This window comes from Oncorhynchus gorbuscha, linkage group LG15 (assembly GCF_021184085.1).
Source record: "Oncorhynchus gorbuscha isolate QuinsamMale2020 ecotype Even-year linkage group LG15, OgorEven_v1.0, whole genome shotgun sequence".
NCBI lineage: Eukaryota > Metazoa > Chordata > Actinopteri > Salmoniformes > Salmonidae > Oncorhynchus > Oncorhynchus gorbuscha.
In genome coordinates, this window is record NC_060187.1 from 38,040,826 (window position 1) to 38,056,715 (window position 15,890).

The 15,890-nt window shown below is 42.2% G+C and overlaps 1 protein-coding gene across 11 annotated transcripts in view; it reads left to right on the forward strand.

The window, feature by feature from the left end:
* The first annotated feature begins 4,382 nt into the window (after window positions 1-4,382).
* The window catches only part of LOC123997086 (transcription factor E2-alpha-like), a 44,484-nt gene continuing 32,976 nt past the window's right edge, over window positions 4,383-15,890 (forward strand). For 4 of the 11 annotated variants that reach the window (XM_046301085.1, XM_046301090.1, XM_046301092.1 and 1 more), the window contains exons 1-7: window positions 4,385-4,935; window positions 8,183-8,284; window positions 9,862-9,934; window positions 14,488-14,561; window positions 15,043-15,115; window positions 15,492-15,532; window positions 15,786-15,890. The exon at window positions 15,786-15,890 is cut by the window's right edge and continues 31 nt beyond it. In XM_046301085.1, the coding sequence (XP_046157041.1) occupies window positions 8,204-8,284; window positions 9,862-9,934; window positions 14,488-14,561; window positions 15,043-15,115; window positions 15,492-15,532; window positions 15,786-15,890 (447 nt within the window). In that variant the 5' untranslated portion in view covers window positions 4,385-4,935; window positions 8,183-8,203. Of the gene's footprint in view, window positions 4,936-8,182; window positions 8,285-9,861; window positions 9,935-14,487; window positions 14,562-15,042; window positions 15,116-15,491; window positions 15,533-15,785 lie in introns of all 11 variants that reach the window. The other 7 variants (XM_046301089.1, XM_046301091.1, XM_046301095.1 and 4 more) reach the window with 4 other exon arrangements.

A 15,890-nucleotide genomic window follows, 5' to 3' on the forward strand; every position in this document is an offset into this window, starting at 1 on the left:
GCCTCTACCGTTATGCAGCCATTGGCTGTGAGGCACTCAGTGTGTAAGGTAGTGAGCAGCTTGTCTCACTGCTGTGTGATATAACCAGGTGATGTGGTTTGCATGAGTGGCTTCCTATAGACTGAACAGAGAGGATGCTGGGGAAGAGGGCTGGATGTGACAAAAGATGTAAGAGACAGGTAGCACCAAACCACAGAACATAAAAAGGAAAGGTAAATGCTACCATAGGTTCAGTGTAAAATGGAACAAAGAACAGTGGCATCCTAATATTGATATATTTCTTAATTCCATTATTTTACTTTTAGATATGTGTGTATTGTTGTGAATGGTTAGGTATTACTGCACTGTTTGTGCTAGGAACACAAGCATTTCGCTACACCCGCAAAAACATCTGCTAAATATGTATATGCGACCAATAAAATTTGATTTGATACAGTGCTTCATTCCATGTTGTCCCAGGAGTGGATAATTCCCCTTTCTTTATTTGTTTCTGTGCTGTATTACATCTAAAATTGCATAATTAGTACACTTAGTACACACTTATTACTTACATGAATTGATCAATATTCAAAGATTCATACACGTATTAATATTTGATACATGTGCACAAATATATGACCGATTAGCACCAATGTGCAAGACATATGCAAATGTTCCATGTGCATCTGTCGTTAATTACAGAGAGGAGGCGGGGAATGGCTTGAAGGAAGTTATGGGGGCAAATAAGGCAGTCTCCCTCTCCAAATACATTCTATGTGGTCTATATATTGTACTATTAATGTATTTTAAAATGGTATATTATATACTGGATATTTTGGTATCCATTTTTTCTTACACTGACAATGATATGATGATAATCATCTGGGACTGTCGTGATACCATTATTTAACCTATTACTAATAAACAACTCACGGCAATATGAGTGATGGTTCAATGATGTGATTTAACATCATGCTGCTCTATTTCTCTGCAACACACAGTATTGATAAAACATTTATAGGTACTCTTGACAAAAATGTATACTCCATTTACAATTCTATGCAATACCCCTTCCGTTCCACCTATAATTCTTGGAGTTCACTATCCACTCCCAATATTGTATGAATTCACGTTTATTATCCGTTAGTTGACGGTTCTCAGATATTATTTTTTAAATTCCACCCCCTCCGTCTTCACTCTGGCTGCCCTTGTACATGCTCTCCGTGTCAGGCCCAGCTGTTACTACAAACTACTTGGAGGGCTTACAAATCTCATTGTTAACACTGACAACAGCACTATTCTTACCCAGGGCCCAATACTGGAAAAAATCTTTTTCTGGCAATTCATTTTAAAACAGATGTTTCCATCTGTTAGAATTTTTCTTTTTGATTAATAGATACCTTAAGACAGGATTGTTCAAGTGGTTGTCAGATAAGTGAGTCAGATGTTCTTTGACAGCGGGATAAATAAAAAAAATCCTGTCTTCTGTCAATGTGTTCAGTGTGTTAGTAAAGGTATTTATGACCCATATGTGCAATAACCCTACTACATTCCACAGACTGTCTCTGGGACTAATTAATGCAGACTGTGCTGCCGAGGCTCTCCTACCCAGGGGACACACATGATTATTTACCTATATCTCCTATTGGCAGCCCATCCCTCTTTCTCTGAATGGAGAGTTAGATATTTGGTTAACGCCTTAAATAATTTCCATACAAAATCTTTGCTTTCTAACTGTCCTGTTTGGTCACAACTTATACCATAAACACAGATAGTCGTCATCAGTTATGGCCATCCATATGATACCCAGCCTGAATTTATTAATGGGGGTCGCTCTGGATAAGAGCGTCTGCTAAATGACTTAAATGTAAATGTAAATGTCATAGCATTCCTTGGCATAGCAAGTGCTATGCCAAGGTTTAAGGCAGAGGCTCTCACATATATAAATGCAACAATTTCAATGATTTTACTGAGTTACAGTTCATATAAGGAAATCAGTCAATTTAAATAAATTCATTAGGTCCTAATCTATGGATTTCACATGACTGGACAGGGGCACAGCCATGGGTGGGCCTGGGAGGGCGCAGGCCCACACACTTGGGAGCCAGGCCCAGCCAATCAGAATGAGTTTTTCCACACAAAAGGGCTTTATTACAGACAGAAATATTCCTCAGTTTCAAACGATCCCGCATGTGAAGAAGCCGGATGTGGAGGTCCTGGGCAGGCGTGATTACACGTGGGTTAGGGGAGGGTTTGGCCGGCCAGGATGTTCTTGTCCCATCGCGCTCTAGCGACTCCTATGCTGGGTGCAATGCACGCTGACACGGTCACCCTCCGACACATTGCTGGCTTACGGGTTAAGCGGGCGTTGTGTTAAGAAGCTGGTTTGTGTTTCGGGGGACGCACGGCTCTCGACCTTCACCTCTCCCGAGTCTGTGCGGGAATTGCAGAAATGAGACAAGACTGTAACTACCAGTTGGATACCATGAAAAAGGGGTAAAAGAAAAAAAGGAATAACATCATAGTGCTAGCTGTCAGAAAGACTTGAAGACTACATGAAGAATATAAGCTGTCTATAACGTATGTATATGTGCACAATGCCCGCTTAACCACTTAGTTTGCAAATATTTTGCCCTTTGTCAGGGGAGGTGAAGATTATTAGAACCATTGAATCATTCGAAGGATATGTATCTTCGTGGTAATTTATGGAAAATACAAACTATCACGCTATCAAACTATCAAGCTATTAACTCATATAGTTTTTCTCCTTTCTCTTAATCAGTCAATTGAATGGAACCCCTATGTCCCCCGACCCACCACTGACTCAGTCTCCAGTATCTATGCTGCATTAGTCTACAGTATGTGCCGGCAGGCTAGGGTCAGACTGTTATTTCTTGTGTAATTCTCCTGTCTTATCTGGTGTCCTGTGTGAATTTAAGTATGCTTCCTCTAATTCTCTCTCCCTCCTCTCCTGGAGGACCTGAGCCTTAGGGTCATGCCTCAGGAATACCTGGCCCGATGACTCCTGCCTGTAGCCAGTCCACCTGGTTGTGCTGCTGCTCCAGTTTCAACTGTTCTGCCTGTGGGTAGGGAACCCTGACCTGTTCACCGGCCGTGCTACCTTGTCCAGGATCTGCTGTTTTCGACACTCTCTCTACCGCACCTGCTGGTCTCGACCTCTGAATGCTTGACTATGAAAAGCCAACTGACATTTACTCCTGAGGTACTGACCTGTTGCACCCTCTACAACCACTGTGATCATCTTGAAGAATAATCTGACCTTAAATGGCCATGTACTTTTATCATCTCCACCCGGCACAGCCAGAAGATAACTGGCTACTCCTCAGAGCCTGGTTCCTCTCTAGGTTTCTTCCTAGGCTCCTGCCTTTATAGGGAGTTTTTCCTAGCCACCGTGCTTTTACATCTGCGTTTCTTGCTGTTTGGGGTTTTAGGCTGGGTTTCTGTACAGCACTTTGTGTCATCTGCTGATGTAAAAATGGCTTTATAAATACATTTGATTGATTGATTAATCACTATGGATATAGTCATCAAACAAACTTAGACCTCGCTATGCGCTCTCCCTCTCTCAACACATGTTCTCTCTCTCTCTCTGCAGCCAGACCTCTCCCCTCCCCCCACATTCATGCTCTGTTATGATCCCATACTATACTCTTTCCTTTCCCTTCTCTCTCCACCCCAGGTCTATGTATCAGGCGCAGAAAGACAGAGGACGCTTTAGTTTTATGTCCAAGTGAAAATAGCATGAACATTACCAATCAACCTAGCCTTGAGGTTTCCCTGGTCATATCACCTGGTCTAAAAAACTCGGGCCCTGAATAATAAAATAGTTATTGATGATCTATTATCTATTTCTTAGAAAATATTTTTGCCAAAATGGGATATACTCAATGGTGTGACCAGTTTTAAGGTGAACATTTTGATTATCAAGAAATTGTAAAAGTCTAACTGGCAAAAACAGGCTAGATCCTAGGCTAGATCTTATGGCTAGTCTGAATTAACAATTTAGTGACGCCCACTCTGTTGGCACTACAGTACACATAGTTGAAGCCAAGCCTTGTACAACTAGTAGTGTGATATAGTTAGGCAATAAATGTTATTTATTTGACAATTTCACCCTTCTGCTTGGAGTAGCCTAGGCTACGTTTACAAAATGTAGACCGAGCAAAATGTTAACCACAGCATTAAAATGATGTCAGAGGCTACACTGTAGCCCCCTCACAGCCTCCCTGAGCACACAGCAAACCAGGCGTCAAGAAGAGGGAGGTTCAAATATGTATTTGCGGTCGGCTATTGGCTTCCGTGTCTGCTTGTCACTCATATATGTTTTTCTATTGGCTATGCTTTTACGGATTTATCATTCCATCTCGTGAAGCTGCTGTGGAATCGCAGCTAACTTTCCTACTATAACCTTCCGCTAAAAGGCGTAGTCCTTTAGATCTCCTTTATTTTGAAGAGTACACATTAACTGTTGGCCAACGATTTAACATATGCGGCGGTTACATCAATTTAAGTCGTTACAACTTATAGTTGTTCTTTTCCGATGAGCAAATAGGTTGTCTCTATATAGGCGTTTGAAATTGGACACCGCTGCTTTGAGGCCCTCTTTTTATGCGGAAGGATACGTTGTTGCTTCTGACAATGTGGACGGAGGTGGTTAAGATGTCTTCTAGAAGAATGAAATCATCTCAATTGTAACAACAAAAAGGAAGACGTGAGATTAATAACTAGATATTGTTTGGATGCAAACTGGTTACATTGTACTAATGACGTGGACAGTGTAACGAAACAAGGTTCAGGAGGAATAAGGAAGACCTACAGCGATCCAATGCGTTTCACGCGCTGAGGTTGAAATTCTCTTGAAGTTTTATGTTTTTTCCCCCTGCGAGAGACAGCCTTTCTTTTTACTGTTGGATGCCAGACATTTGAAGATTAAAGGTAAAAAATGCTTCTGTTTCAGACTGACATATAGTCGGGAAAATTGCACGAATTCATTAGGTGGGATGTGGCCAATTGTAGAACGTCTGACTTGTACAATTATCAAAAGTTTTGGGAATGTGTGGTTGGAGCGGGGGGATGCAAGTTTTGTCTGGTTTCTAGTAAGGTGGTGAGTTCAGCCCTCAAGTGTGTGGTGGTCTCCGCACCAACCGTGTAGTGGGGGAAATTAGTCCTTTGTTCCCCATAAAGATATAGGTTATTCTGAATTTGACTTACTTTGATGTGTTTACTAGTCACAATTTTCCCTTAAAGAAGCCTGTGTTCGATCAGTGTGAATGACGACTAAATCTAATCGGCTATATAGCCTAAGTAATGTTGAGGGGCATTATATAAACTTGTACTTTCATTGGTTCACCCTGCCATTTCAAGAGTTCATCAGAAATGTAAAGCAACTAACGCAGACGTTTCAATAACCACTAATACACAAACAACGACCCCTTTATGAAAGTGGTTAAGCGGATGGTCACAGGCTAGGTTTACATTTATTTTATTCCACATTTGGCAGGAAATTACTTATTCCCCCAACCCCCCACCATCTCCTTTTTGGACTAACTGAAATGCAAACTTCAACCTTGAGTTTGTTGTCGTATTTCAAAAGAAAGAACGTATTTATAACATTATTAAAATTACTTTCTCGGTTATTCAAGGAGGCCACATTATTTGTTTTTCAATGTCTTTTGGTTTTTTTTTCTTTTCCTCAAGGTTAATGGAATTATTTTACGTTGTGTAGCGATAGATCCCATTCTTAATTCCACAACATAGAGCCCTTGGAAACTGACTATCCTCCGGCTGGAAAGCATCCCTTTTCAGCAGGCTATAGGACCTAGACGTGGCCTATTATCTTTGGAAACGGCTAGCGAGCGGAGTAGAATGATTTTGCAACCAGGAATAAATATTTACGTTGTTTCAGTTAGGGAAACTACGCGAAACGATATGGAAACATTTAATCGGAATGAAAATATCGTTGAACTCTGAATACATTTGCTCATGATGCTGTTCCCGACAATAATGTAAAGTTTTAGTTGGATTCATTGCAGCCAGGCACATTATATTCCCTTGCTGAGAAGCAACAGTTGTATTTGAGGTTTTTTTTTTCAACTCAAAACATATATTTATATTTTCTGTTAATGTCTATTCGAAGGAAAAAGACAATTGTCCAAAACTCACATTCTGCTATTCGTTTTTTTGGTGGTGCTTGAATATGTGGTGCTTGATGTCAGCTCTCAGAAACAGAGGCCTGGATATGCAAGGTTTGGGTAGAGTAGCCCACTTGTCAATGTGTTTTGCATAATTAAAATAACATTAAAATTGTGTTCAAAATATGTTCCTTTTTTAGGAATAGAGACTATAGTTTTGCACATGGAGGACGTCTTGCCTTGTCTGGCTCACGTGTACAAGGCGACCATAGCCCTAATCTATTGCTTCCGAATATTGTTCTAACTGGGTAGCAAAAGATACTATTCTGTACAATAATATGTGTGTATCCACAGTGCCAGCGTCCCTTTAAATATCCAGATGTACCCACAACATTTTAGAACAGTAATTGTTTTTGTTGTTTATGTTTGGCAAGGTTTGTGTATCCTTGGCCTACCACCTTATCCAAAAGTGTGGCAAGACGAAATTAAGGCATATTTACAATTGGGCCTATTGTTATATTAGGGGGGGGTCTTGTTTCAAGGTTAGGTCATGTAGGCCTAACCTGCCTTCACTTTCAATACCAAGGCCTAATCCTGATGGCTCCTTTGAATTGTTTATAGGCATTTTTTAAGTATTGTTTTTACACACGTCTTCTCCAAGGAATTTATTCAACGTTGAAGATACTAAAGCATAATTTGTATTTTTTTTTTAAATCATTGATTCCACTCTGGGCCCAAAGGAACTACTAGCTCTGTGTGTGTGTGTGACAAATATGAAGAAAGTAAGCATAGCTTTCATTTTGCAATTGATGTATTGTTACAAATCTGGTGTTTACATTTACACCTCACAAGTTGCATTTATTTTGTGGTTCAAACCTTCAAATGGTTGTTTACAACAAATTGCACAAGAAATGGATTACAAAGGAGGTTGTAAAAGTACACCACCTGTTGGCGCCCTAGTGCTTCTTCTCTGTTGCACTGGCAGTTTATTCTGAGGCATGTAGTGCTGCTGAGCATCTGAGCTCTGCTTCTTTGCCTCAGGCTCCCGTTGGAATGCAAAACACAGGGTAAATCCAGTATTCATGCTTTTTGTGCCATTTGACAAGGTTCCTCTGTGCTGACATATGGTAATTTGGTAATGACATGTTTGCATACATCCATTAGCTCTGCCTTTCACCCCTATTGCCTGGGTCTAACAATAGCTCCAACTATGTCTAATTGTAAACCTAATATACTTTACTTTCATGTAGAAATGGATGATCAACCTGCATGTGATTTGTTGTGGAAGACATGGCCTGAGAGACGTGGTTAGTCTTGAATAAGGGATACATTAACTAGGCAGGCCTATATTCTTCACATGGAGTGTCCGATTCCCTGTCCCGATTCCCTTCCTTGCAGCCTGTATAGTGATGCCTCACTATTAGTAACCTATGTGGTCATGCCCAAAGGAGTTAATGAACCTCTCTGGTCTTTCTTTATGTTGTATTAGTTCATATGTGATTGTTCACAATGATTTATTGCACTGGCCTATATGTGTCAAGGGAAATGGTGCTACCCATTTTAACTCGGTTACAACAAAATAGTGTTGCCCCTTTTTTTTTCTCTGAATATAGTTTGAATATCCGTGTCCCATATGCCAAAATAAGAATGTCTGTCTGACAACTATTATTATCATGAAGAAGTCCTAGGCGGACAGGCGGCAGTGTAAAGGTTGTGGAGCCTCTGGGAAATCATCTAAACGACAATAAGAGGGGAAGGATCTTGGACTATTAGTCTGGGTACTCAACTTTCGCCAACTATTTACGCATCCGTGTCCAGAGTGAGTGGTAGGCAAGAGTGAATTCCATGGCCAGAAAAAAGCAGTATGTTCATTCATTTTCTCAAGTGATAGAACTCAGAAATTCCTCAGGCATATCAGCCAGTAATATCTAGCCTGATTCTTTAATTTTTTTAATTTTATTTATTTTTTTCAGTCACATTCAATGTGTTTGTGCTCTCTAGTCTGGTTCCACTAAAAGTCAGTCTATCTTATTTGCGAATCTCTCTCGTAGGGTTGTTAGTGACTGAGGGGCATGAACGAGCAGCAGCAGCAGAGAATGACTGCAGTGGGAACACAAGACAAGGAACTCAACGACCTCCTGGATTTCAGTGCGGTAAGAGAGAGTGGGCTAGGGGTCTGGGACCAGGACATAGACTGCTGGACCGGGAGGGTGGGAGAGAGAGAGAGTGGGCTTAGGGGTCTGGGACCAGGACATAGACTGCTGGACCGGGAGGGTGGGAGAGAGCGAGAGCGGCTGAATGGGGAGGGACGGGCCCGTTACATATCCAATATAATGACAGCAAAACCGTTAAACAGTTCTCCTTGTTCCCGATTCATTAGCAGGTTATAATTTTTCCACATTGCTTACCCCATGTTCTTTTCCATCCTTGAACTCCAGCATGGCAAAAGTAGCTTCATCCCTCCCAGAAGTTATTTGATTTTAATATTTTTGTTTTGTTTTACCCCATCCTCAATAAATCAAAGCAAGGTCACCTGAATGTACCACGGGTCCTTGGTGTTTATTCATTGGTTTTAAACCCGTGTTTGAACATGAAAAAAGATCAGTAAGGTTGATTTTATGGTTTGGGCTGACCTGAATCCTGAAGATTTATTCAAGCGATGTATTTGATTCCTATTTTGCCGTAATGTTTATTTTTGCTCCGAGTTTGGTTTTTCTTATTTTGTGCACAACCTTGCAATATTTTGATGGCTGATAATTACTTATGGGAAGCGTTTGAAGGGACTCTCCATACTTTTGAGTGGTTCTTGCGCTGAAACACCCCACATCGTATTCAATACATGCTGTTTGGAATGGGGTAACCCTGTCGTTTATGTCTCTTGAAAGCAGGTCTTTATGAATGGTCAGACTAATAGGAGATTTTGGGTTTGATTTTCATCTACTTGCTGGCATCAGCTTGTGAATTCATTCATTTTTACCGTATGATTTCTGTTGGGCTTTTAAGTTGACATTCATGTATTTGTTTTTGATTATCTCTGAATAAATTAATAGCTGAGGCTGTGTAAATAGATTATTATGGATAATTACTATAGGCTGAAAAATATCTGTGGATTCAAGACCTGGAACCCTAATTGAGTAAACTCTTGTCATCGGACTTGATGTCCCACGCATTGATATTCCTCCACTAACCACAGCGTACTAATATAAGATCTGCCCAGTTATTTGATTTCCTCTCTGTGTTATTGAAGCCTTAACGGTAAGGGAAATTCCATTGGTTTTATTCCCTCACTTTCTTAATGGGCCACTAGTGTGTGTGTGTGTGTGTGTGTGTCAAGACATAGGTTTGCTATGCACATCCATTTGTGTCGCCACCCACTCAAATCAGAAATGTGTCCATGGTCCTGTAAGCAGTAGCTATGTATGGAATCTAAACCCATTGGAGACCAGTGTGTGTGTGTGTGTGTGTTCTGTGGCAGGATTGGCTGATAATGTTACAGTATGGCTGTTGCTGGCCCAGATGCCAAGAGGCAGAAGCACATACAGTGGCTCATGAGATGGCATGTTAAGCAAGCACCTGTGACCAGGGATTAGGCTAGATCACTCTTAACATCCGTGTCCAGCCCACATTTCACATCACAGACGATGATCTAGCTTTACTGTATGTTCAAAGAAGGTGTGGCCAATGTGAATATTCACATCACTATTTATTTCCCACCTCTTCTCTATTCTAGATGTTTGCACCACCTGTGGCTAATGGGAAGAACAGACCGACGACACTCGCTAGCAGTCAGTTTGGCGGATCAGGTAAGATTCTGTTCTGAATGCAGAATACTGTAAAACTGTCTTTCTGAGCCTTATTGTATCAAGTTTTGGTAAGGTCAGTAAGTAATGGATAATGGCTGTTTATATGTAGCTGCAGCATTGCCATTTGTCCTTGTATAATACGTTTAAAGTACTAGAGCAGTGGTGCAGTAGTGGTTTTGTTCTATTGCATTATGCCTTCACCCATTCACTTGGCAATAGAATTAAAGATGCTGTATATATTTTGATCACCTTCTATTGCTGGTAGTAAGTTGTCCAGATCTGGTTAGTTTGATCCTAGTTCTCCTGTGGAAATATTCAAGCCTGCTCTGTCACTCCGTGTGCACATTTACCCTTTTCAACCCCTGCTCTTTTTATCTAACCAAGATGATTCATCTGTGCTAAAGCTTCAGAACGTTGTTGGTGCCTTTGAACGCTATGTGTTGGATGACAAAATCTCTGTAATTCAGAAGAATGTGTCATTTATTTTTGGTTGTTGAATGAGACCCAACTTGTTTTTTGGTCGGGTGATGAAGCAAACCATCTTGGTGGCCGTTTAGATTTACAATATGTCTCTATTTATCGAATTCAAATATTTTTTTTTAAATATATTTTTTAACTTCCAATTCATCTTTTTCTACCACCAACATGGCTTGTATTTCGGAGCACCTGAAATGTGCGAGTAGCTTTTGCTGAATGTTATTAGTAAGACATGTTCCTTCCCTCTGTCACCCTGCCAACCTGCAGTGTGAAATGGAGTCACACTCTGTGCGGCCCCCAGAGTAAGAACTCGGCCGCAGAGGAACAAAGGCAGAAAAGGGCTTATGGACTTGAAACGACTCCCCCACCCTGAAGTATAAAACACTCCTCCCCCAACTCGACACAGGGCTCTTCCCCCCACTTGGTTCACAGGAAATGGCTTCAGCCAGAGACAATGCCCCTCACCCCGAGCTCTGGAACACTTAACTGGCCCAGCATGGAGTGTTGGCCAGAGTGGGAACCCTCTGAATGGGGATCAGTGGCAGGACTCAGTTTGTTTCTATTACAGCAGGCAATTACTTAGCAGTGAGAAGTTAATTCCTGCCCCCGTCCTAAGTGTGCCCCTTGGTCATTGACACCATTCGAATGTGATACTTCAAGATGTCACATTTAACTTTCAGAGAACTCCAGGTAGCTCGTAATAGCACGAGTGCCACACTGCCAACCTCTAGAGATTCTGTTCGAGGTTATGACACGACCCTATCAATCCAGTGAGAGATTAGGGCATCTGTAAGCTACAATTCAGGCTTGTTGGATACGTTTCTTCCTGTTTTCCACTCTGAAGCTGCACCAAATCCCTTCTTATAAGTAGATAGACAATCAACAGGGAGTAGCATCGGTACAGGTCTAAATTACACACTTCAGCAGTTTTACGTCAGTTTTTCACTTGAGGAGAATGTACTTCTTTTGAAGTAGGCAATGTATGTGAAAAATGTGTTTCGCACCTCTTCCACTTTTTCCTGAAATGACAACTTGACTTCAGTCCTCCATTATGATAAGATTACATTGCCATAACAAAGAGCAGCCTGTTTGTTCTGTATTGTTCTCCTGCAAACAGGTCAACTTCCTGTTTAACTGGCCCAACTGTAGCCTGTGACATCACCGCTTCTGTTCTACTAGTAAGTGACTGACTCAGCGCGGGAAAGGCACCGGTGGAGTTGTGGCCTACCAGTCCGCCTCTATTCACCAACACAAAAGTACTCGGAGGGGTGCTAATTGCATTAGGCGTCCTCCCCTCCTCGTCAGGGCCCATAGCCCAGAGCGTGTGGAGAGGGGAGCTGGGGCTGTGGGAGCAGTAACACCCACAGGGCTCCACCAGGCATCCCCTCACTCACCTCTGCAGCTGCTGGCCCCGTCATCCACCCACCCAGGACAGGACAGGCCACCCCCCCCCCAACAACAACAAACAACCCTCTCTCACAGGCAGAGACACGTGCTTGTGCGCACACACTCCCACACAAATATTATTTCAGATGATTGTCATAGGATGTTTGTCACCTTATGATCTGAACAGCCAACTTCTATCAAATATGTCCTATACTGGTGGCATTAACTGTCTGGTCTACTAGACCTAGCCTTTTGCTTGTGGTTTTAAGTCGTATGCAAGAAACGATCCAGGCTGCCTTTTCAGAGGCATATTCGATTTTGCCCAGTGAGAAGATTTTGTGCCTCAAAATCAGATGATTTGTTCAGCGGCTGGCTGGCCTGTACAATGTTAATATTCCTTCACTAGATTCTCATCTACTGAATCAGGTTAGACGTTGGGAGTTCAACGTTTCAACAGGTAGAAAGTGGGAGAAGAGAATGGAACCACACTTATAACATCATTTACACGTAAACAATGCAATTGAAGATATTCTGTAAAAGCGTTAAGAATGAACATGAAACCATTATTGCAGCATGAAGTCTGTCTTTAGTCCCCCCAGCCCTTTCCTTCTCCCGTCTTATCTCCCATGCCTATTCCTCTTTCCTTCACCCCTGTCCTCCCATCCTCCGTCTCTCCTCCCCTCTTCCATAGTGACAGTAGGCTCCTCAGTGTTTGGCTCTCACTTCTCAATATAGCTGGCTGTGCGTCGGTGTCACCTCAGCAGCTCCCCACCTTGTTTAATTGCCTCCAAGTTAATTACTCCACCAAGTGTGAAACAATGTTGTCAGAGTTTCTCTGCAAGGCGATGCAAGGCGATGCTCTCTCTATCTCATGTAGTACCCGCTCGCCAAACGGAGGCCTTTTATTAAGTGCCGTAGGTCTATGTGGGCACCAAATACTACTATTGACAGGTTGTTGGAACAAATCCATTGTAGACACTGGATAATGGAGGAGGTTTTTAAGAAGCCTTATTTTATGGCCCTGGGGTGCGGTGCCACTTATGTGGATTTGATTGGGTCTCCGTATTGAGTGGACGAACTCTGCCAGCAGGGCTGTTGAAGCGGTGTCCATGCAAAGCCTGTCGCTCATATTTAGTTGTGTCCATCAGTCCTTGTGACTAAATGTGACTGTCTTAGCAGTGTGACCTTTCAGCTCACTGACAGTGACTGAGTAAGGCTGATATTTGGAGGTGCCTCTCTCTCTGCTCCCCTGCTTCTCCATGCCAGTGGCATCAGCTCCATAGATCATGGCTGTCATGGCGTGTGTAGGTGCTTGCACCGCTCTGTTAGCCTCATCACTCATTCTGAGTCGTCAGCCGCTCATCTCGCCCAGACCCTCTCTCCCTCCCCTCACTCTCTCTCACACATTTTTTTAATTAGGCAGAAATCAAAGGAGAAATATGAATATTCATAAGGAAACCACATTAATATGCACAATTATGCAAATCAGTATGCAATTAAGCCCTGTGTCTCCAGAGAGGCTTGGTAGCATTAACGGATAAGACAAGGAGAAAGGGGTGATGGGGGTATTTTGGAATTTCTGCTCTACCAATCTTTAGAATGCTTGTTTTTCCTCAGCCACACAGCCGCCACTCGTGAAATGATTTAACATATTCATATATGATTTATGTATTGAATATGTATGTTATTTGGTGTTTTATGGCTTACCATATTATGGCATCTGCACAACTGCTGTGAAACAAATGGCAGTGAGAAGCTAGACAATGACACATTCTGTTATCATTTGGTTTCTCAGTCAACTACGACAGGATCATTGCCCACTATAGAATCAGTGAAATGCAACCCTCTTTCAGACTGGTGATTTTAAAACAGCAGTTCCCATCACTGCTTCTTCAATTTGAGGTTTTCACATGGACATGGAATGAATGGTCCTTCCTTAATGCGACAATGACAGATTCTCTTAAAGGTGATCTGTTGTCCCAATGGTTTTGCCTTTTAAGACCTGTGAATGACATGCATTGGCTCAGGGACTCTGCAGTGCTGACAAGTTCACCTGTGTGACGGGTGCTAGCATTATGGCTACATTCCTACACCTATACCCCTACATATTTATTTGGACAGTGAAACTAAAACAGAATTGTGCTCTATACTCCACCATTTGGGATTTGAGATCACATGTTTCATATTAGGCAACAGTATAGAATGTTACCTTTTTATTTGACTGTATCTTCATACATATGTTTTACCATTTTAGAAATGAAAGCACTTGATGTATCTAGTTCCCTCATTTAAAGGTGTCTATAGGTATTTGGACAAATTCACTTGTCTATTAAAGTAGTCAAATCTGTAGTATTTGGTCTGTAGCTCAGTTGGTAGAGCATGGCGCTTGTAACGCCAGGGTAGTGGGTTCGATCCCCGGGACCACCCATACGTAGAATGTATGCACACATGACTGTAAGTCGCTTTGGATAAAAGCGTCTGCTAAATGGCATATATTATTATATTATTATTATATTCCTAGCATGATATGACCTATGTCTTCTTCAAATAGGGGGACTAAATGCATAAAGTGCTTTGATTTCTAAAAGGTCAAAGTGCTAAGTATAAAATGGCCTGGCCTCATATAAATGGTGACGTTGTGTACTTTCTCCAGTCAGTGTGAGTCTAACCCTTTCATGTCTCTCTTCCAGCTCTGGATGAGCGCAATGGCTCTGGATCCTGGGGCCCAGGAGAACAAAACAGCCCCCCCTTCAACCAGGGAAGGGTAAGCACTACCAGGGGCTCATCACAGGCTCACATACACTACACACTCACTTCACAACAGCTCAGTGCATTGGCAAACTATGCATATGATTCAGACTGGTAGTTTTACTTTGTACCTAATAGCCTGGCTCCGAGTCAGGCATTGGCAGGCTCTGCGCTAGTCTTTACCTCTGTGGAAGCCCAATGGTAATTTGCGGCTTCACATCCACGGTAACTGTCTTGGCTCGTCTCATTGTAAATATAAAGGAACGGTGTACAGGGGGTGAAGATTGGCTGCAGCAAACTGTTATTACCACAACTTGATGATTAAGAAATTGCTAGAGAGACTGGATCCCGTACACATTTCCTGAGCTCACATGGTAGTTTACAGACAGGGATGAACCAGTGCACTGGCCATGGCATGTAAGGACTCATTACTGATCGGTGAACTCTGCTGACTGACTCTTCACCATGTTGTCTTCCCCTCTGTGTTTTTCCCACAGGGCTACGGAGATGGCTCCCACTACAATGAGCACGAGGGCCTGTCATCCCCCTTCCTCAGCTCAGGAATCGGAGGTAGGCTACGCTCAGAGTCTCTCATGACTTGTCTCTGTGTCTTTCAGTGTTGTAATTGGGATAGGTTGTAAATAAGTAGTGGAGTTACTGTTGGTGTGCACGTATTTTGTTATAACCATGAAATGATCTGAGTGACAAAGTGCCAGGAAGCGTGTGTGTGTTGGATGTTAAGAGCACTGGGGCAGAAATGCTCCCTTGGGTTTTGTCTGGCCAGCAGCTGAGTGCTTTGAAGGGGGGGGGGGGACTTTTATCACTACTTTGTATTTTAAACAGCTACTGATTCAGACTTTTTGTCATTGTTAAAGTATACTCCAAATACCCAACGTTTAACTACCATTCCATAGGGAACCCGATAATTGTCCATTTCTTCTTACAGGTAAAAATGAGAGGATACCATACTCTTCCTTTGGTGGCCAGGTAAGAGTGTTTCTGACCCCTTTGCTTATTAAACCTAGTTAAGATCATAGTTTAGGTTTACCATGTCTCCAATTCTAACTTGATTTGAGCTAAAGTCTGGTTTCAGTATAAAGATGACCCCATTTTCTCACTTCTCCTTTCATCCGAAACACATTGAATTAAGAGATTTCCCAGATCTGTGCATTCATGTGTGCTTTGTATGCATTCCTGCATGTGTTGTTTGTTAACCCCTTGTTCTTTGTTGTTCTGCCAGCCCGGCTTCCTACCCAGTGACATCGTCATGCCCAGTCCAGATGCCATGTCCCCCTCTGGGCTAAAGTCTACCTCTCAGTTCTACCCCGGATCGTACCCCAACAAC